The sequence below is a fragment of the Chionomys nivalis genome, assembly GCF_950005125.1.
Source record: "Chionomys nivalis chromosome 23 unlocalized genomic scaffold, mChiNiv1.1 SUPER_23_unloc_1, whole genome shotgun sequence".
In the NCBI taxonomy this organism is placed as follows: Eukaryota; Metazoa; Chordata; class Mammalia; order Rodentia; family Cricetidae; genus Chionomys; species Chionomys nivalis.
Window position 1 is genome coordinate 1,572,157 of NW_026646869.1, and position 19,790 is coordinate 1,591,946.

At 57.6% G+C, this 19,790-nt stretch overlaps 3 protein-coding genes across 9 annotated transcripts; 2 read left to right on the top strand and 1 right to left on the bottom strand.

Moving 5' to 3' along the window:
- Positions 1 to 61: 61 nt before the first annotated feature.
- Akt1s1 (AKT1 substrate 1) lies at positions 62 to 6,116 on the top strand. 5 transcript variants are annotated; one of them, XM_057761001.1, is made up of 5 exons: positions 66 to 208; positions 3,299 to 3,684; positions 4,426 to 4,503; positions 4,585 to 4,754; positions 5,253 to 6,116. In XM_057761001.1, exons 2-5 carry the CDS (start codon positions 3,306 to 3,308, stop codon positions 5,394 to 5,396), a joined length of 771 nt encoding a protein of 256 aa, XP_057616984.1. In that variant the 5' UTR covers positions 66 to 208; positions 3,299 to 3,305; the 3' UTR covers positions 5,397 to 6,116. The 5 variants fall into 5 exon arrangements, with proteins under 5 accessions (XP_057616986.1, XP_057616984.1, XP_057616983.1 ...); XM_057761000.1 differs by lacking the exon at positions 66 to 208 and adding an exon at positions 241 to 822; XM_057761002.1 differs by lacking the exon at positions 66 to 208 and adding an exon at positions 830 to 1,416.
- Positions 6,117 to 8,249: 2,133 nt separating this feature from the next.
- On the top strand, positions 8,250 to 13,083 carry Pnkp (polynucleotide kinase 3'-phosphatase). Of its 2 annotated transcripts, XM_057761083.1 has the most exons (16): positions 8,250 to 8,451; positions 8,959 to 9,005; positions 9,263 to 9,562; positions 10,271 to 10,350; positions 10,435 to 10,492; positions 10,626 to 10,733; positions 10,892 to 10,963; positions 11,419 to 11,467; positions 11,541 to 11,611; positions 11,700 to 11,792; positions 11,877 to 11,973; positions 12,060 to 12,121; positions 12,207 to 12,316; positions 12,397 to 12,484; positions 12,558 to 12,619; positions 12,704 to 13,083. In XM_057761083.1, the coding sequence occupies exons 1-16, from the start codon at positions 8,301 to 8,303 to the stop codon at positions 12,825 to 12,827; spliced, it is 1,572 nt and encodes a 523-aa protein (XP_057617066.1). In that variant the 5' UTR covers positions 8,250 to 8,300; the 3' UTR covers positions 12,828 to 13,083. The 2 variants fall into 2 exon arrangements, with proteins under 2 accessions (XP_057617066.1, XP_057617065.1); XM_057761082.1 differs by having other exon boundaries at positions 12,558 to 13,083.
- A 153-nt stretch (positions 13,084 to 13,236) lies between these two features.
- On the bottom strand, positions 13,237 to 19,507 carry Ptov1 (PTOV1 extended AT-hook containing adaptor protein). 2 transcript variants are annotated; one of them, XR_009056601.1, is made up of 12 exons: positions 19,139 to 19,507; positions 17,106 to 17,243; positions 16,931 to 17,013; positions 16,798 to 16,855; positions 16,592 to 16,699; positions 15,278 to 15,433; positions 14,771 to 14,860; positions 14,621 to 14,694; positions 14,368 to 14,530; positions 13,686 to 13,883; positions 13,534 to 13,598; positions 13,237 to 13,361 (listed from the first exon to the last, which is right to left on the bottom strand). XR_009056601.1 is itself a non-coding variant. In XM_057761084.1 (11 exons), the coding sequence occupies exons 1-11, from the start codon at positions 19,307 to 19,309 to the stop codon at positions 13,587 to 13,589; spliced, it is 1,251 nt and encodes a 416-aa protein (XP_057617067.1). In that variant the 5' UTR covers positions 19,310 to 19,506; the 3' UTR covers positions 13,244 to 13,586. The 2 variants fall into 2 exon arrangements, 1 of the variants encoding a protein (XP_057617067.1); XM_057761084.1 differs by having other exon boundaries at positions 13,244 to 13,598; positions 19,139 to 19,506.
- Between the last annotated feature and the right edge of the window lie 283 nt (positions 19,508 to 19,790).

Genomic DNA, 19,790 nt, shown 5'->3' on the forward strand with positions numbered 1-19,790 from the left:
TGATCGCTACCCGACAACTCGTGACCGCCAAGGAACGCCTCCTTGGCTCTCTCCATATTTTATACTGGCGTCGAAGCCAACATTGTGCCATTTTCCTCGAGGGCAAGCCATAGCGGCTCGGTGGAAGCCATGTTAATGCGGGGCACTACCATCTCTTTGCGGGGCGGGGCGGCGAGGTGTTGGAAAAGCGGAACAGAGACAGGAAAAGGTGAGAGGAGCTGTGTAGTACCAGAGGCGCGGAGGGGCTCGGGATAAGGGGTCAAGCAGTCAGGCTCCAGGAAACGAAGTTGCCCCCAATTTCTGAGTCACCGTGGAAAGAGGGCTGCGCCACCATTTTTAAACTGGGCAACCCGAAGCTAGAAATGCTGCCATATTGAATCTTTGCCAGCTTTGTGCTAAAGAGCAGGGGTGGGAGGAAGCGGTAGGCTGGACGGATATGAAGCCATACTGACTAGCACGACGGAACGGGAGCCTTTTTTCCTCCACTTCTGTTAGAAGTTGATTACGAACCGAGGGACGTCAGGCCGCTTGCCTTCGCTATTGTCCTGTGTGAGCGTGGGCATGCAGCCGTACTTGTTGCGGGCAAATCGAAATGATGTAGCTGAAGTCTTTTACAGTCTTTCCCACGGGCACTCTGCCGCTGACATTGCTCACTGCTTGCAGAGGAAGCTTCTGGTTGCTATTTTGATTTGGGGCATCTAGGATAAGGGAGGCGGAGTGTACGCAATGGAGGAGGGGCAGCTACACGGAAGTGATGCAAGAAGCCGCCATGCCTTTTGAGGGCGGCGACGGCGCCTGGCCGGCCATGCTGGCTACGGGCACGTGAGTGGAGGCGGCGTTGTGAGCTGGGGTTTGGGGAGGATCTGGCTTTCCTTAGGTTGAGGGGCCATGGGAAGGCGTACGGCCATGGGAAGGGTACAGTGTGCGTAGGTCAGGGAGCAGTGATCTCCTTGTGACCCTTGGCTGAGTGCTGAAATGGCTAACGCTCAATCCCTCGTGTCTGACTCGCGACGAAAGCTAGACAAGCTTCACCTCGGTGTTGCAAACGGGCTGGGACTCTCAATTGGAGGCGAACCAAGTCCATGCGGTTGTGTTTTGGGGGGGTCCACTGGTGGGTGAGGGGGTGTCCATGGGCGGGACTTCCGGTCAGATCCCCGCCGGGGGCGGGACTTCTTGTTTTCTTCCTAGAGTAGGGGCCTCGCTGGTCCGCGGGCGTGGTTCAGCCCCGGGCCGCAGCCTTCGGTGGTAGGATCCCCCTGGGACGCCCCGCTCTGCGTCCCGTGCTGCAGCCGTTTCTTTCCCTATCTCCCGTCACACCTGCCCTGGGAGGCCTGCACTTTCCCGCTGGATAGCTCCCCCTTGCTGGTCTGCCCCTGCCTCTCACCTCATAGGAGATCACAGGCCTAGGAGGTCCGAGTAAGTCGCCCTCCTTTGAGCCGCCTTCAGAAGCCACTCAGCCTGTTTTCACACTGCTGCTGCTAGGAGCTGGGTCCTGCCATCATTTGCTCTCTCCTCAGAGAATTGAGGACCCAGGCTAATAGCATACAGGTCGTGCCATCTTTTGGACCAGTCACTTTTCTCGCCCTGAGTCTTAGCCTTATGTTTCCAGCCTCCTTTCTCAGCTAGGAAGGGTGTGAGATGAGAGTAGGAGTCGCTGGGTGCCTCCTAAAGCTTTGGTGGGACTTTGAAGTCCAAAGACAGCGTTATCAAACCACTACAGCTCATTTCTGCGGCTGTGGCAAGTGTCTGCAGCTTTCTCCTCAATGGAAAGTTGGGATGGGCAGTCTAGTGTCTTGAAGCAGGCAGGGTAGAGTTCAGGATTGGCAAAGGGCTCTGGACAGACTGTCCTTGTCAGTGGCCAGTTCGGCTGGTGGGACAGTCAAGATCTGGTCTTCCTGAGTTTGGAGCTTAAGTCCTGAAGATGCAGTGACCACCGCTCTTCATGCCATAGGAAGTGAGAGGTCGCTTAGGAATGGTTATCGCATTCTGGTCCAGTGTGTGAGCAGTTCCCACCTTGGGGGGTTGGGTGGAAGGTGGCAGGGTGGAGTCTTTTGAGTGTGCAGGACAGCTTGCAAGCTGCAACCGGATTCCAGATTCAGCTTCTCTTTACTCTGGTCCTGATGCGCTTGAATCCCTCCGAGGGTGAGGTGTGCACTACCTGTGTGTGTGGAAAGAGGCACCGTGGTCCATGGTCCCACTACAGGAGCCAGGAGCTAGGCAGCGGTGCAGCTGTCAGCGGGCACTGAGGACCTGGAAAAGCCTGAGCAGCTTGCGCCCTCCTTCCCCCACATTCAGCCAGAGCTCAGCCTTGTCCTAAGAGAGTGGCCCTGGAAGCCCAGTAGGGGGACTGGGGTGATTCAGGGAGGGACTGTCTCCCTCCCCAGCTGAGTGTAAGGTTGGCAGTGACCTGAGGCCAGTGAGCTGAGTGTGCGGTTCATCTGGTCCTGGAAACTCTGAAGGGCAGAGCTCCACAGCAGTGGAGGAGGACCGGCTGGACCAAATGAAGGATGGAGGCCTGGCAGGGGCCAGGGTGCTTTGCTGCAGAAACTGTGCAAGTCACCTGTGGTTTTCCTGGAGCCCGGTCTCTGTGACAGTTTGGCTCCAGCCTCTGAGTGCTGTGGTTTCAGGTGTATGCCCCCCATGCCTGGCTCATGTTGTTAACACCCTACACACCGAGGACAAGGTGCACATGAAATCCATGTAAGTCTTCAAAGACACAGGCTGGGTGTGTGCGCTGCACACCTCAAATCCCAGCTACTCCGGTAGTGGAGGAAGGAGAGTCGCTAGGGCTGCGTGTTGGTCCTAGCTTACAAGCCAGACAGGCCTTAATGTGGCTGAGTTGGTTCTTGCCAGCACTCAGGAAGTCTTGAGTTCAGTTCCCAGCCCCACATAAACCAGGTGTGGTGGTGTGCATGTGTAACCCCAGCACTCACGAGCTGGACACATGGGGGTCAGGACTTAAAGGTTATCTGTAGCCATATAGTGACAGGAATACTTGAGACCCTGTTGCAAAAAATAGGAAGACCCCAGGCTGAAATAACCACCGACCAATTTGGCTACAGCGCTCATAGCCAACGCAGGTGAAGACTTCAGACTTTGGAGTGGCCCCTGTGTGGAGCTGGAAATGATGGTGGCTAGTACGGTTGGGGGCCGGGGGGAGCAGGAGCAGGTTTGGGAAAGGGGTGAAGCTCAGCTGAGAGGTGCATGCCATGGAAGGGGAGTCGCATTGGGGCACTCGGCCCTCAGGATGGGTAGTGATGGCACAGCCTCAGTCCCTCTGTCCTGCTCTGGCCTACAGGGCGCGGATGGCGTCTGGGCGGCCAGAGGAACTGTGGGAGGCCGTTGTGGGGGCCGCCGAGCGCTTCCGGGCCCGCACTGGCACAGAGCTGGTGTTGCTGACTGCAGCGCCACCACCGCCACCCCGCCCAGGGCCCTGTGCTTATGCCGCCCATGGCCGCGGGGCCCTGGCAGAGGCTGCACGCCGCTGCCTCCACGACATCGCTCAGGCACACAGGGCTGCCACCGCCACCCGACCTGGTCCCCCACCAGCACCACAGCCGCCCAGCCCTGCTCCTAGCCCTCCGCCTCGGCCAGCCCTGGCCAGGGAGGATGATGAGGAAGATGAAGACGAGCCCACTGAGACAGAGACTTCTGGGGAGCGGCTGGGCGGTAGCGATAATGGAGGTGAGCTGGGGGGCGGGGGTTGGTGCTGGCTGGGGGTTGGTGCTGGGCTGCGGTTGCTGGTTTCTGGACACTTGTCCTAATGCATCCTTAGGAAAGCATTAAAGCATTCCCTGGCAGCCTCACACAAGGTCCAACAGCACAGAACACAGTATGTTGAGCAAACACGGTTTCCTTGACTGCTTCTCGTCTGGCTAAGGTTCTCTAAGAGATGCAGTTGTCTCTGGAAAGAAAGGGGAGGGGCTCCTGCCCCATGCACGGAAGGTAGAGCAGTTTGCTGGAAATGGTGTACTGCCACAGCTGAAGGGAGCCAGGACCAGGGTTCCGGGAACTCGGAAGCATTTCCAGCTCTCATGGAATCCCACTTTGGGCGGCTGGGTCTAGAGACTGCTGCTGGGGAAGAGTCGGAAAGTGGATGTTTCTCCAAGCACAGGACTCAGAGCGTGAGAGGAATTCTCATTTGCTATCTTTGCCCACGCTGCTCACCTCATCCTGTCATGAAGGATGAGACTGGAGCCAGACGTTCTAGCCTCGGATCTCTGAAACTATAGGCAAGTGGTCAGGCCACAGGGTCTTCCGTTTGTCCCCACCAGACCAGCTTTTTTTTGGAACTATTTTGGGTGACATTGTCCCAAGCAGATCTTAAGAGGTTCCATGTTGAAGCTAGCAGTGGCTGAGTGAGCAGACAAGAGATGAAGAGTGTTGAGGCCCAGGGACCAAAGGCAGGGCCTGTTGTACCCACAGGACTCTTCATGATGGATGAGGACGCCACTCTCCAAGACCTGCCCCCCTTCTGCGAGTCAGACCCGGAGAGCACAGATGGTGAGGATCCTGGGTTGTTCAAGCCCTAGGAGGCCAGGCCGAGGGTAGGGGTACAGAAGCTGAAGCCTCCCTGTGTCACAGACGGCAGCCTGAGTGAGGAGACCCCCGCCGGTCCCCCAGCCTGCCCCAAGCCTCCGGCCGCAGCCCTGCCCACCCAGCAGTACGCCAAGTCCCTGCCTGTGTCGGTGCCAGTGTGGGCCTTCAAGGAGAAGAGGACAGAGGCGCGATCTTCAGATGAGGAAAACGGCCCGGTGAGGGGGGAACGAGGCCCAGAGTGGCCTGCTGCAGGGAGCCCCTTGCCTTGGCAAGTAAGGCCTCTCTTCTCCATCCCAGGACACCCTGCAGTTTAGGAGGAAGGCCCCTTGTCTGTTCAGAATCGTTTTTGAGGGAAGGAGGGTCAGATTGTCTCGCAGGATTCCTTTCCCCAACACCATCCTGGATGTGGTTCCTCCAGGCAGCGCTGGCCTGGACCAACCTTCACAGAAAACGCCGAGGGAGGGAGGGGCACTGAGAGGAAAGTTAGATGACTTCCCCCAGCTTTGCGTGACCAGGTCCCAGCATGACACCCGAATCCAGGCGGGGACCTGCTGTCCTGGCTGAGAAGCAGCCAGGTATCCTGGCACCTGAACCTCTGCTCCTCGTCAGAGCCAGGAGGGGGGGGTGGGGCCGGAACGTTCTGGCCCAATCCGGGCGGGCGGGAGGACATCCGGGAGGCGGCGCCTGTGCACTGAGGTTTCCTCCCTCCACAGCCCTCCTCGCCCGACCTGGACCGGATCGCCGCTAGTATGCGGGCACTGGTGCTGCGGGAGGCCGAAGACACCCAGGTCTTCGGGGACCTGCCGCGGCCGCGACTCAACACCAGCGACTTCCAGAAGCTGAAGCGGAAATACTGAGCGGGCAGCATGCCCAGCGGGCTGAGGCCGGCGGAAGGCCACTGTCGCCTTTGGTCTGTGAGCCATGAGCCTTCTCCGCCCAGCAACAGGACCATTCTTTACGGGATTGGCTCGCTCCGGTTTGGAGCGGGGCTAGTTCTAAAACGCTCAGTGGGTCAACTCCGTCTCTTGCCTAGCAACAGAAGCTTTACCCGCGCATCCTTGGCTCGCTGCCCAAGCACGGAGCCCATCTGCGGGACCAGGCGATGGCTCCGCCCATGTCCGGAGAGTCGCCCGTAATCCTTCTTGAATCCCCCATCCGATTGGCCCTGGCCTCCTGGGGGCGTGGCCAAGCCCTCCCGAACCCAGAATTGGCCCGAGGCCTTGAGTTTGTTACACTACTAGGGCTGGGTTTTTTGTTTGTTTGTTTTGGCCCGAATCCTGACACTTGTATCCGGTACCCCACGGGATGGTCCGGTCCCGCTCTGCGTCTAACGCCCCCATAAGTTTCTCCCCACGACAGCCTGTCCATCAAAGTCTGTCCTATACCCAGGGCGGTACCAGTTTCCTGTGTCCCGTCCCCCCAACCCCCGACCCCAACAGGTGCCTTAAAGGGCCCTCTTCCACCCAAGGTAGGGGGCCTCACTCTCCGGCCCTGGCCCTGGCCCTGGGTGCGGGAGAGTGGGGTGGGGACCGGGGGTCGCGAGGGGCGCTCTGAAATTAAAGTTTTACCTCTGGCTAGTGAGTGCGTGGTGTATGGTGTGTGGGTGTATGGGACGCTCATCCAAAGTGGAGCTTGTTTCAGAGCATTCCCGGGCGGTTACGGTGGAAATGTGGTTTTCGGGAACGTGACGGCGGTAGTGGGTAGAGGGGCCATCGTAGGTAAAACAGGCGGGGGAAATTTGTCACCTTCAAATTAGTCACATGGATTGCCTCCCTTTTCTTGTTTGCCTTTGCCCTTTTGTTGTTTAGTTTTTTCCGAGACCGGGTTTCTTTGTGTGGCCCTACACCACTACCCCAGCTTTAGTGCATCTGTCCCAGGAGGTAGACGTGATTTTTCCATTTTGCAGCAGAGAATTTAGCATCATCGAAGCAAAGGAAGAGTGTGGTAAGGCCATGAGCTTCGAATACTAGGGACAAATGCCGGCTTTGCGCTGTCAGAAGAGTGGAGAATGCCACTTCTATGCACGTCTATCATTCCAGCAACAAGGAGGTGGATTTAGGAGGCATAGGAGTCAGTTAATGTCAACCTGGATTTCCAGAGACCCTGCCTCAAAGGACAAAACAGCCAGGCATGCTGGTACATGCCTTTAATCCCAGCATTGGGGAGGCAGAAGCAGGTGGTATGTTGAGCAAGTTCCAGGATAGCCAGGGCTACACAGAACACACCACACACACGACCACCACCACCACCCTACAGCTGAAAAAGACTAAATTCATTCTTAAGGTTTTTTCTTTCTATGGACCTGTGTCAACCCAACAACACCGTAGCCACGACCAAACACCATATAAAAGGAAAGAAACCAGGGCTGGAGAGATGGCTCAGCAGTTAAGAGCATTGCCTGCTCTTCCAAAGGTCCTGAGTTCAATTCCCAGCAACCACATGGTGGCTCACAGCCATCTGTAATGGGGTCTGGTGCCCTCTTCTAGCCTGCAGGCATAAACAGAGACAGAACATTGTATACATATAAATTTTTTTAAAGAAAGGAAAGAAACCATCAATGACCAGGTGTGATGATGCTGGTTTATTTTGGTTTTGTTTTTCCTGACAGTTTCTCTGTTTTCTGTCCAGGAGCTTGCACTGTAGACCAGGCTGACCCTGAACTCGGAGATCTGCCTGCCTCTGCCTTCCGAATGCTGGGATTAAAAGCATGTGCCACAACCGCCTGGCTGTAGTGCTTGCTTTTAATACCAATATTTCTATAGCAGAGGCAGGCAGATCTCTGCAAGTTCGGGGTTAGCTAGGGTGTTGTGGGCTAGTATCCAAGTCAGATAATTCATCTGGGCTGAAAGATAAGCCCAGCTGGACTTGTTGACAGCAGATTTCACTCAGAGAAGGAGGAGGCGGCAAAGAAGGTCATGAGACCTTGAGTGCCTTGCTGTTCTCACAAGCAGATGTAGGCACTTTTGCCCGAATTGTCTGTGGCCTAGGCAGAGGCTAAAGGATGCAGGTGAGGAAGAAGTAGGGGAAAGGTGTCATGCCTGCTAGGTAGACTCCCCAGTGTGGCCCTGCTCCACTGGCTAGCACCACCCCCAGTGAAGTAACAACCTTCACCTATGCTCTGTAAACCCAGTAAGCTCATTGCCTCCCCGGAATGATCTTTGGTGGGATCGTATTTCGGTTTATCTTTCAGACTTTTAAGAGCAGCGTAGACATTGCTTAGGTTTTCACCTGGAAAGTAACTTTTCGGAGGTGGGGCAGGGTCTCACTGTAGTCCTGACTGGCCCAGAGCTTGCTATGTAGACCAGGCCGGCTTCTGCCTCTTCAGTGCTGGGATTAGACAATGTGCCACTACGCCCAGAAAGGAATTTTAACAACACGGCTACATTCTGAGCCCCTATCACAAAACAAAACCAAGTTAACTCCCTAGTAGAAACCTAGTGCCCACGGATCCAAATGCCCCTTACCCACACGGGCTTATAAAGCCGCAGGCGAATCAGGGGCGGCGCATGTGCTGTGGGAGGAGTCGAGTCAGACCTTCTGACTGTGGTGAGTTTGGGAATGAATTCAGAAGTGACCCCAACTGTAAACTAGCCTCACTAGCTACGTATTGGAACTGCTGTGGTAGCCTAGGAAACGTTGAACCCGCCCATAGGCAAGGGACGGGATTTCCGGGCGGCGCTAGCGGGGAAGGCAGGACTTCCGGTAGCAGACCATAACTGGCTGCCGAGCAGTGAGTCTGTTCTCCTTTGCCGCATCCCGGGATGTCACAGCTGGGATGCCGGGGCCGCTTGTGGCTGCAGAGCCCCGCCGGGGGACCGCCCCCTATATTTCTGCCGTCGGATGGCCAAGCCCTGGTCCTAGGTCGGGGACCCCTGACCCAGGTGACGGACCGGAAGTGCTCCCGAAATCAAGGTGGGCGCGGGAGAAGTGAAATTGCAGCGGCGAGAGTTGCAGGGGAGGTTGTGCCGAACCAGGAGTTAGACGGGGCTTTCGGGGAGGGACCGAGCGGGTCCGGGAGACTATCACCGGGCGGAGGAGGATGCTCACAGCAGAGAGACGGTCTCTGGGCAGGATGTATAGGTCTACTCAATGTGTCTCATGGAACAAGCCGATCCTACAGATAAAAATAGACCTATCCTGTGCCACCCCCGGGTCTCTGTGAGTGTAGGTCCCGGTCCTATTGAGGCGTAAACTGCCTCGGGCTCACCCGTCATCCAGGCACTTGAGTGGTAGAGACATAAGAATCCGTTTAAGGCCAGCCACCAGTGTGTGGCGAGTTCTAGGCTACTCTGGGCTACTTGAGGCCCTGTGTTGGGGGTGGGAGGAAAGTGCCTCTTCCTCCGAAGTGCAATACGTAGTCTGTAGCTGGCCATGTCCCCGTACGTGATGTAAACCCTGACTCCATCCCCTTACCCTCAGTGGAGCTGATTGCAGACCCTGAGACCCGGACAGTGGCAGTGAAACAGGTACCAGTGTCTCAACAACGGGCAGCAAGGACTTGGAGGAGGGGTCGGGTGGGTCACAGCTCTTCAGAAGGCTGATCAGCTATTCCCTTTTCCACCGTGCCAGACTGGATACCTGTAACCTTTCAAAGTTCTGATTGGTAGCACGAAATGAATTGGTGGGGAAAGGGTCTGTTTGTGAAATGGGGTATTGGACTTGGTGAGGGGGCGGGTGTTCCCTAAAGGGGTGGAGCCAACTCTAGCTCTCCCTTTCTCTGCAGCTGGGCATTAACCCATCAACTGTTGGGATCCAGGAGTTGAAGCCAGGGTTGTCAGCTTCTCTACGCTTGGGGGACACCCTGTATCTAGTCAATGGCCTACATCCCCTAACCCTGCATTGGGAAGAAGTTAGCACATCGGGATCCCAGCCAGATACTCCACCGGGCACTCCCCCTGTGGATTCGGTGGACCCGGAGGATGCTGAGCCTCCGGAAAAGAGGGTGCGGAAATCATCCCCTGGCTGGGAGAGCTTAAAGAAGTTACTGGTGTTCACAGCATCTGGGGTAAAGCCCCAGAGCAAGGTGAGGTCACAGTCGTGTCATTTACTTCAAAGTTTACTTTGTGCAGCCCTGGGATAGTCTTACAAAGTCTCTGAGCCTGCGCTGTTGTGAGCAGAGATTGTTGAGTTGTGTCTGGTGACTGCCACCACTGAGGGGCAGGATACAGAGCAGGCCCTGGAATCAGTGATGACCAGACCTTAGACGTGTTTATGGGCCACACTGAAACGAGGCCACAGAACATGGGGGGTCTGGTCCCTGGCTGGGCACACGTCAACAGTGAATTTTGTTTTTAAATTTACTCATTTATTTATGTGAACTTGCATGATTTTATGTGTACCACATGCACACAGGTGCTTGCAGAGGCCAGAGAGCACTGGGTTCCTTGGAGTTAGGGGAATTGTGAGCCACCTGATATGTGTGCACTTAACCATTTAGTCATCTCTCCAGCTCTTCCAACAAAGACCTTTGCTCCTTCTGAGCTGTTAATCCTCCCAGAAGAATCTCAGGGGAGGGTGTGGGTGGGACATGGGTCCCCATTAAAGTCTGGAAAGTGGTGAGCAGAGGACACAGGAGCAACATGGTACTGTGCCGTCTTCCCTCCCTCAATCATGCATTTTTTGACGGTTGCCTGTTCCTAAGGGTGATCCCAGTATCAAAGGGCTGGTGTTGGTCAGCCTGTGGGGAAGGTCAGAGGTGACACTACTGTTGTCCCTGTGTTTGGTGACACAGGTGGCTGCCTTTGACCTAGATGGGACTCTCATCACCACCCGCTCTGGAAAGGTCTTCCCCACCAGCCCTAGTGACTGGAGGTGAGGTGGGACGTGGGAAGAGGCTGGGATGGGAACCCAGAGTCCTCTAGACTCCAAGTCCTTGCTGCTTCCCACTGACCGCAGGATTCTGTATCCGGAGATTCCAAAGAAGCTCCAGGAGCTGGATACTGAGGGTTACAAGGTACGTGGGTGTGGATCTTCTCTAGAAGTCAAGAGCTACAGGGTGTGGTGCCGGGGGGGTGGGGGGGCATGTTTGTGTAGTGTTCAGGCTGAGCTGTAGTGAGGGTCTCCAGTGTGTCCTTATCTGTCCCTAGCTGGTAATCTTCACCAACCAAATGGGCATTGGGCGAGGGAAGCTGCCAGCAGAGGTGTTCAAGGCCAAGGTGGAGGCTGTATTGGAGAAGCTGGGGGTCCCATTTCAGGTACTGCCAGAAGAGACACTGAGGGGCTGTGCGGGACTGGGACCCAGAGAGAACATGCCAAGGCATGGGATGGAGGCCTCAGCTGGGGCTATGCTGACAGGAATGTCCTTGGAGATCCCGAGCACTGTGAGGATAGTGTAACCTGGCCACCTCCACAGGTGCTGGTGGCAACACATGCAGGGCTAAACCGAAAGCCAGTGAGTGGCATGTGGGACCATCTGCAGGAGCAGGTGAGCATTCCCAGCCCAGCCCTCATGACCCTTGCTCCTTTGCCCTCCCGGGTCCCTGCCATCTGTCAGTGCCAACTTTGGACTTGGGAGACCAGCACTCTTGTCTGCAGAGCAGAGGAACTGAGAAGCTGCAGCTCAGGGGTCAGGGTCTAGCCTCTGAGGTCTAAAGCAGTGGGTGAGCAGAGATGCTCGTGGCTGAGGGGAGAGCCTGGCAGATATCAGGGACGGGGGAAGGTGGCTGAGGAGGTGGCCCAAGGGTACAGATCTAGAAAGGCAGACACTGACACAACCTGAGTTGGAAGAGCAAGGGAGCCAGGACTGCTGTGGATTGTGCGCCCTCTGGAAGCCACTGGGGGAACAGGCGAGACACACAGCAGCAAAGTCCTTGTGTATGGGGTACAGCCAGTCCCTCTGCTGTTCCATATGGAGGGGCTTCTCACCGCCTCTCTTTGCAGGCCAACGAGGGCATGCCCATTTCCATCAGTGACAGCATCTTCGTGGGAGGTAGGAGGAACGGGCTTTGGGGGTGAGGAGCCTTGTCTGTGCTCAGTGGTGGACAGGGCCACCCTCCTTACAGATGCAGCAGGGCGCCCGGCCAACTGGGCCCCAGGGAGAAAGAAGAAAGACTTCTCTTGCGCAGACCGCTTGGTAAGCCTGGCGATATCCGTGTCCCCCATCCTCCCCCGCACCCACCTCTGCCACACCTCTGAATCCTTCAGACCCGTCTCTCCCCCAGTTCGCCCTCAACATCGGCCTGCGCTTTGCCACTCCAGAGGAGTTCTTCCTTAAGTGGACAGCAGCTAGATTTGAGCTTCCAGCTTTTGACCCGGTGAGACCCCAAGGGAAAAGCGTGAGAGGCTTTTTTTTTTTTGCTTGGCTCCCAGGCTTACACCCCCTTTTGTTCCCCTGCCAGAGGACAGTCTCCAGCGCTGGGCCCCTTTACATCCCAGAGTCCAGCATCCTCCTCAGCCCCAACCCAGAGGTGGTGGTCACAGTAGGATTCCCTGGGGGTGAGATGCCACAGCCCGACCAATCTCCGGCTCCCCTGGCAATCATTGGTTCCTAGACTCTAGCTGATGGCCACACTTCCCCACAGCTGGCAAGTCCACCTTCGTCCAGGAACACCTGTTGCCGGCTGGATACGTCCACATAAACAGGGTGAGTGGGGTTGTACCCTTCCTCGGAGCACTGTTCTTGGGGTGGGACTCTCCAGACTGACTGTGACCTGTTCTGGGTCCCATAGGACACACTGGGGTCATGGCAGCGTTGTGTGAGCTCATGCCAGGCAGCACTGAGGCAGGGGAAGCCAGCTGTGATTGACAACACCAATCCAGATGTCCCAAGTAGAGCCAGGTACTGGAACCCTGGGATGGGGTGGGAGTGGGCCTGAGTGCTGGGTGGCAGCGACAGCAGCACTTGCCCCCTCTCCACAGGTACATCCAGTGTGCCAGAGATGCAGGTGTGCCCTGTCGCTGCTTCAACTTCTGTGCTACGCTGGAGCAGGCTCGCCATAACAACAGGGTGAGCCACACCCTCCAGGCTCCGCCTCTCTCTAAGCCCATGCCCCCTGACCTCTGTGCCTCTCTTTCTGCAGTTCCGCGAGATGACCGACCCCTCCCATGCACCGGTGTCAGACATGGTCATGTTCAGTTACAGGTTCAGGGCCTGGGGGACTGAAGGGTACAGGAGGTGGTGGGGTACGGAGCCTCCCCCTCCCCACCTAACACCCCTATCCCACAGGAAGCAGTTTGAGCCACCCACACTGGCCGAGGGCTTCCTGGAGATCCTTCAGATCCCATTCCGACTACGGACACATCTAGACCCAGCGCTGCAGCGGTTGTACCGCCAGTTCTTGGAGGGCTGAGCCCACAATAAACAGTGTTGCTACTCTGCTAAGGACCACCTTGCTGGGCATGTGGGAGGCAAACCTGCCATGGCATTCTACACTGAACCTGGGCTTACAAGTGGGCTGTTGTGCACCCAGCACACCTGGCTGAGGAGTTGAGCGCCAGGGCCATTTTGGGGTGCTAGAGTCAGCAACAGGTGTTAGAACCCAGTTATGGGACACTGGACCTTATGTAAATTTGCTTAAACGTAACAAAGGCAGGCCGTCATTGTGGTAACTAGCTTCATAAGCCTACCTTTCCACCTAACGGGACACATCCCCTAAACCGCCAGACTCAGCTCTGCACATGGGGTGGATCCACGCTGTGTGACCTCTGAACACACGCATCTTGCACTGAGCATAGAATTAGCAGGGAGGGACAGTGTGTGGGTTAAAAGGCTTTATTAGGGAAACATACAGAGGCAAGGACCATCCTTGAAGACCTCAGGATGCTGTCCTTCAGGTTGCTGGGCAGGTACAGTCCCCAGGAGCCCCTGCTCAGAAGCATCTAACCTGGGAGGCAGTAGAAGGGGGTGGCTTCTACTCGTGAGACTGCACCCCATCCCTAGGCCCTGGCACCCATACCTTGCCAGGGACACACGTCCCAGAAGGCAGTGCCTCATGCAGTGGCTTCCCTAAAGCCAGGGCCACCCTGCTGCTTCCTGGGAAAACAAGTGCTGCTCACCAATCTCCACTGGGCCTCGTCTGGGACTGTGGCCCACCCAGCCTGGGAGTCCACTAGCCACCCATCTGCAGAGAAAGAAGCCAAGGGAGGTTCAGAAGTGGGCACCCAGGGGCAGGGGGCCCATGAGAGCATGCATGGCAGAGCCACCTCACCCCTCGCTGCTGCTGCTCCTGCTCCAGGCTTCGCTGCAGGACCTGCTGCTGGTTGGCGATGACGCGCCGGATGCCGTTGACAAAGTTGCTCTGGTCGTGTGGGATGAGGCCGATGAAGATCTTCTTCTCCGAGGAGTACAGGAGCATGAGCACGCGCACCTCGCAGGAGGCCTTATAAGAGAAGTGCACACAGCCCGCCTAACAGCAGGCCCAAGTCAGGACACTCCCTCAGCCACAAACTGGGATCCCTAAAAGCAGGTCCTAGGGGTCTAAAGCTGCCAGGCATGTGGCCCACCCTGAGCGAGTTCTGTTCCGTTACACTGAGACCCTGGCTATGTTAACAGTGCCAATAACCAAGCTCCCCCCCCCCCCCCAGATGTCCTGAGTACCTCCTGAGTTCCAGCTCAAGGATCCCCTGCTCACAAAGGGAAAACAAAGCCCCAGAGCGGAGAATCTGGCCTGGGAGCTACAGGCCTCCCAAGTTCTCTGGGAGTTTTAGCCGAGCTGAACAGCATGCAGTGGTGGGGAGGGGGCTGTCACAAGGCAGGCGCCTGCTGGCACAGTGTCTATGTAATACAAGCTGGTGCCTCAGTTCTCCAGTAGAGGGCTGGGGGAGGGAGGGGACAAACATGCAAATCTAGGAGGCCCTGGTGCAGCTGCAGGCCCCAGGCCCTCTACTCACGAAGCCATTGTCCATGACCCGGCACAGACTCTTCAGAGTGTCCATGTCCTTGGTGAAGTGGAACTGTACCAGGCGCGAGTTCCGGAACAGCGGCACCAGGGTGGTCAGCAGCTGCTGTGGGATGAGCTGCATGAAGAGCTTCCGTGGCCACTGGTCCGTCCTCCTGCCACGCCAGACGGCAGCTGTCAGACACAAGGCCTCCCCAGGGCCTGCATCGCCCACTCGCCTCCCCACCCCTCCCCACCCCACTCACAGGATCTCCCCTTGGTTCACGTAGACATGGGATGGCAGCCACCTCTTGGACCGGCTATTGGGCTCAGGCCTGGGCTTTGGGGCAAAGCAAGAAGGCACTTCAGGGGAGGGAAGGGGGCGGGCCAACAGCCCACACGGCCCCACAGCTCACCTCCTGCCACTCCATGACACCACTCCATGCCAGGAATTTGTTGTTGACAATCTGAACAGGTCCAGAGTGCACGCCTCCAGGGCCCACGGCCTGGGGGACAGGACACCAGCTGCTGCCAGCAGTTTCAACTCCTAACTTCCCACAATCCAAGCAGGCCAAGGCCTGGTCCTGCCCTCACTGCCAAGATAAGTCTCTGCCCCGGGTGGTGTGGAGGCTCACAACCACCTTTAGCAGCTACCAGGTGACACAGGTCACCCTCCAGAGATTTTGGGCCTCTTGCCAACCCACTCCTGCTCCACAGAAAATTCCACACCCAGAACCCACCCCCGGGTCATCCCCTGTACCCTTCAAAACCTATAAACTCCCTTCCCCGCCAAGCCCTGTCTGGACGTGCCACTGTCTCCTCCCAGCTCCCTGGTTCTCCTCCTTCCTGCCTTCATCACCCTCCATCTAGTGTAGACGCTGTACCAACTGGGACCAGAGCCAGGCTGCACCCAGCTGGCACACCTGTTTGCGGGTGGTGATGACCTGCCGTATGGCGTTGACAAAGCCACTCTGGTCGTAGGGGATGAGGCCCATGAAGATCTTCTTCTTGGAGGAGTACAGGAGCATGAGCACGCGCACCTCGCAAGGAGAAATGTGGGGGAAGAGCATGCAGCCTGCCTGTGGGGACAGGGCTGCAGATCAGGGCCTGGCCCTCCAACTCAAAGTCTGACCTGCTCGGATAGGCCAGGGCACCAAAACACGGCTCAATCAAGGTTTTCCCAAGAGCAAGTGAGTCACTGATGAGGGGCAGGACAGGGGCAGGTAGGTGCCAAAGACCTATATGGCTGTGTCCCTCCCTTCTCTACCAACCCCAGCCTTGCTGCTGGGTTAATAGCAGGTGGCAGGGACTGGGGAGAAGGTGCAGCGGCGACACCTGGCTGTTCTTGTTTGGACCAAAGTTTGGTCCCCAGTTCAGTCTTCCATATAGTCCCATGGGATCTGACGCCCTCTTCTGGTCTCTGCAGCACCAGGCATACACATGACACACACACCATAAAAGACCCAAAACCAATCCCTAAATTTTTAAACAGGCGGCAGGCCAGGCTGCTGTGTCTGTCACTCAAGGAAAGCCACCTCCCATGTTAGGATCCCAGTGTCCCCACCTGTAAGACACAGCAACCGCATATGTAGTGGCTGCTACGTAGCTGGAACTACACAACCACAGCTGAGATGCCAGTCCTCCCTCTTCAATGGGAGGACAGCTACTTGTAGGCCACCCCATCCTGTGCCATCCTGTGCCAGGATGGACAAGAACCTCTACCTCACTGGCCAGCCTTCTACACGAATTCTCCAGACCCTGGGCCCAGCTCCAGAATACTATCCCAGAGCTGCTGCTGGCACAAGGTTGCAGCCTCACATGTCCCAAGTCTGTGGGGCCCAGAAAGGGATATGATCCGTGGAAGTGGTCAAGTGGGAGAGGCAAACCAGACTAAGGCAGAGCTGGGGACGAGTCTGGAGTCTAGTCCTCAGCATGCATGGGCTGGTGGCTTCCTTCCATCCTGTCCCGCCACCTGCTCCAGCCCAGGCACCTCAGACTGGGTCCACAACAGTAGGGGCTGGTCACCAACCACCACCACCAGACAGACAGGACAGACAGACGCACGCATGCAGCCCTGAGAAGCAAGGCAGCAGCTGGGAGCATTATGTGCACTCTGGCCGGCCCATAAGCTCAAGTACCACCCACCAAGATCCTGGGATGACCACAAAGCGGTACAAGAAGTCTCCCATCACAGGGCAGAACTCGGTCCCGCCCCACCGGCCCCCATCCCCACTCACGAAGCCGTTGCCCATGATGCGGCAGAGGCCCTTGAGCGAGTCACAGTCTCTGTTGGTGAAGTGGAACTGGGCCAGCTGAGAGTTTCGGAAGAGGGGGCCCAGTGTGGTCTGTGGATGACAAGGGCACCACTGATCATGGTAAGGCAAGCGTGGGAAGAGCCTGGGGAGCAAGTCTGGCTCTGGGGGCACAGTCCCACTGGTCTCACCAGCAGCTGCTGTGGGATGAGCTGCATGATCAGCTTCTGGGGCCACTGGTCCGTCTCCCTGCGGTAGGGAGTGCATCAGAAGCCATTCCCTGCATCCTAGGCTGCCCCGGGCTCTGCCCACTCCCACACTCACAGGTTCTCGCCCCGGTTCACGTAGGCCTGGCAGGGCAGGGTGCGCTTCAGCTTGGCTGTGGAGTCCGAGAAGGGTCTACGCTTCTGCAGGCGGGAGGGGGGTGGAAGACTCAGCCCAGCGGCCAGGCCATCCATACCCTCCACTAGCCCAGGCATCTGGACCCAGCCAGGCTCACCTCCTGCCACTCCAGCACGCCACTCCAGGCCAGCAGTTTGTTGCTGAGCCGGTGCTCATTCACTGCAAGTCCCCCAAGAGAGAGCCCAGGTGAAGAGGGCCCAATAGGCCCGAGGGCCCCAAAGACTCGAGCACCTTCCTGCAGCAGAGAGGAGAATTCTGAGGTCATTCAAAGCTAGACCATTGCACACTTCCCACAGGGGACATCCTCAGGTCCAGACTCAGTCTCCAGGTACACACTCCAAGTCCCAATCCCTTCCCCAGGAGTCAAAACCTCAAAGCAACCATCTTGGCATTCTCGCCCTTAGACCACTATCAGAAAGCTGTGGGCTGCATCCAGGACCCAGCTCAGAGCCACCCTAACTAAGATCACTGTCCCCCAAGAGGAGACTCCCACAAAGGACGGCCTTTCCTGAGAACCCCAAGGAGACATAAACCAGACACCAAGTTAAAAGACGATCCTGGAGAAAAATGGGGAGACTCCCAGAGGCTACCTTGCACCAAACATTTGACCTGAATGAATGCTGAACGATGTTGCTAAGCAAAGTCACACATCCTCCCTTCCCCCACCCCAGGGTGCAAGCTAAACTCTTCAGCTGAAACATTTCCAAAAAAAACCAGTGGGGTCCTGGCCCAGCCTTTGAACAAACAGACCGGTGCGTGCCTCCAGGCTGAAGACCCTTCTGATAATCGCGAAGGCATCCGCTGCTCAAGTCTAAGCTCATGAGGCCCCTGCGTGATGACAAACCAGAACGTGTTCTCCCGGCGTCTTAAGTAGCAGACCAGCCTAGGTCTTCAGTTAACACCGCCGAGGGGCCTTCGTGAAGAGCATAGCCCTACAGCACCAAGCCCTCGGGATTACAGCAAACGGGACTGGGCCGCCTGGCCTGCACGCGTGCTTTGAAACAACACTACAAGTGCTCACACGTGTCAGTGTGTGAGCAACCACAGTCGGGCCTAGATGAAAATCAGGCAAACATAAACATACTTAAGCACTCAAAAGAAACCCCAGACTATTCAAGTGTGGGGTGGGGGAACCACTGAAATGCTTCTGATTTGTTTTTGCCTGCACCCCGCGAACACCTGTATGCCCGCAACAGCAGGGAACACACTGGTAGTGAAGAGCACAGTTAGGGACTCCGTTAAGCGCGGCTCCGGAGTTAAGTTCGCATCCAGGCATGTCTGACTTGCTGTGGCAAAGCCAAGCCACATTTGTGGGGAAGGGACGCATCTGAGGACCCCAAGAAGCAGCTTCCAACATTAAGGGAAAGCTTCAGGCCTAGGCTGCTGCGTTACGGCGAGGGGTGTGTCTGCGTTCCGCAGGTGATCCGAGTAGCAAACCCGCCTAGGCTCGGCTGTGGACAACGTCATCACAGGGTATTGAAGCGGTCAGAGCGAAGCCAGGGAATAGCTCAGAGCTGGCCAAGCATGCGCAGGTGTGGCCACGAGTCAACCATCACAATGGGCAGTTTTGTTTCCCAAGGAAACCTCAATGTTTCTAGAAAGTGCACGCACATTATATTGTGGGCAGAGGCGACAGCCACACGAACCTACACAGCTGAATGTTTACCTTAAGCCTTCCTTACCTTCAGGCTTAAGGTTTGGGCTCGCCGCGGGGCGGGCGCGCAAATAGAGGGGACTGCCACAGTCACCATCTGGCCCCGGGGGGGACAACGCCCCCGCGAGCAACAGCTGGGCGCGAGTGTATACGCCGGGCTCCTCGCCTATTTCCAGACCCGGAGTCCGAGGACCAACTTTGCAATTGGAAAAACAGGCGCTCACGCCAGGCGACCCCGTGCGCGTGTGCAGCCGAACGCGCGGTCAGCAGTAATTCGAACCCGCCCCGCCCCCGTACCCCGCCCCCCGCCCAGGCCGCCGCGCAACAAAGGGGAGCGGACCAGAGGCTGATCCGGGACTCCGGGTGCGCCCTCCCGCGGGAGACCCGTGGGCGCTGCGGACAAAGGCGCCCGCCAGAGGAGGGGCGGCAGGGCGGGGCGTGCGTGGAAGGCTCTGGAAGCAGACCCGGGGACTCACCATGGGAGGGGCCGAGCGGGCCCGGATCCGCGGGGGCTGCGGGCCTCGAGGACCGGCGGGCCAGGAACGCGAGCGCACAGCGCGCACGACCAGGGGCCGCGGTGGCCGGCCGCGACCTCCGAGGGGGCCCCCGGCACCGGAGCGGTGCGGGGCACGGCGCGGGCGGACCATGGCGAGCGGGAGGCCGTGGGCCTCACGGGGGGCTGCGGGTCCGCCGACCGATAGGCGCGGGAGCGCGGCTTCAGGAAGACGCGGAGCGGGACCGCGGCGGCGGGGGACGCGCCGCTGAGGGGTCGCCGAGGCCGAACCACTGCAGCGAGTGGGGGAGCCCGGCGCCGACCAACGGGAAGCGAGAGGGGGGACCGGAGCCGACCAACGCGGAGCGAGGGGGGAGGTCGGCGCAAACCAACGCGGAGCGAGAGGGGGAGCCGGCGCAAACCAATGCAGAACGGAGAAGTGCGCTGAGAAACACTGATGGAGCCGTGAGGGGGGTGTGACTGGAGCCTACCAAGGTCAGAGGGAGGATTTCAGACTTGGAAATGACAAGAGTTGGAAATGACATGAGGGAGAAACTGCAATAAAGTTTGAGTAGGTGGGACGATACCAAGTCCTTTCTGCTGGGGGGAACAGAAGGCAGTAGACAGGCTAATGG

Excerpts from the sequence above, each read along its gene's own strand:
- Ptov1 (XM_057761084.1), bottom strand. The coding sequence starts at position 19,309 with ATGGTCCGCCCGCGCCGTGCCCCGCACCGCTCCGGTGCCGGGGGCCCC. Across the intron at positions 16,856-16,930 it reads GTGAACCGGGGCGAGAACCT|GGAGACGGACCAGTGGCCCC; the intron begins GTGAGTGTGGGA and ends TCCCTACCGCAG. Across the intron at positions 14,861-15,277 it reads TCATCACCACCCGCAAACAG|GCCGTGGGCCCTGGAGGCGT; the intron begins GTGTGCCAGCTG and ends CCTGTCCCCCAG.
- Akt1s1 (XM_057760999.1), top strand. The coding sequence starts at position 3,210 with ATGGAAGGGGAGTCGCATTGGGGCACTCGGCCCTCAGGATGGGTAGTG. Across the intron at positions 3,685-4,425 it reads GGGCGGTAGCGATAATGGAG|GACTCTTCATGATGGATGAG; the intron begins GTGAGCTGGGGG and ends TTGTACCCACAG. Across the intron at positions 4,755-5,252 it reads CAGATGAGGAAAACGGCCCG|CCCTCCTCGCCCGACCTGGA; the intron begins GTGAGGGGGGAA and ends CTCCCTCCACAG.
- Pnkp (XM_057761082.1), top strand. The coding sequence starts at position 8,301 with ATGTCACAGCTGGGATGCCGGGGCCGCTTGTGGCTGCAGAGCCCCGCC. Across the intron at positions 10,493-10,625 it reads TGGATACTGAGGGTTACAAG|CTGGTAATCTTCACCAACCA; the intron begins GTACGTGGGTGT and ends ATCTGTCCCTAG. Across the intron at positions 10,964-11,418 it reads GGGACCATCTGCAGGAGCAG|GCCAACGAGGGCATGCCCAT; the intron begins GTGAGCATTCCC and ends CTCTCTTTGCAG.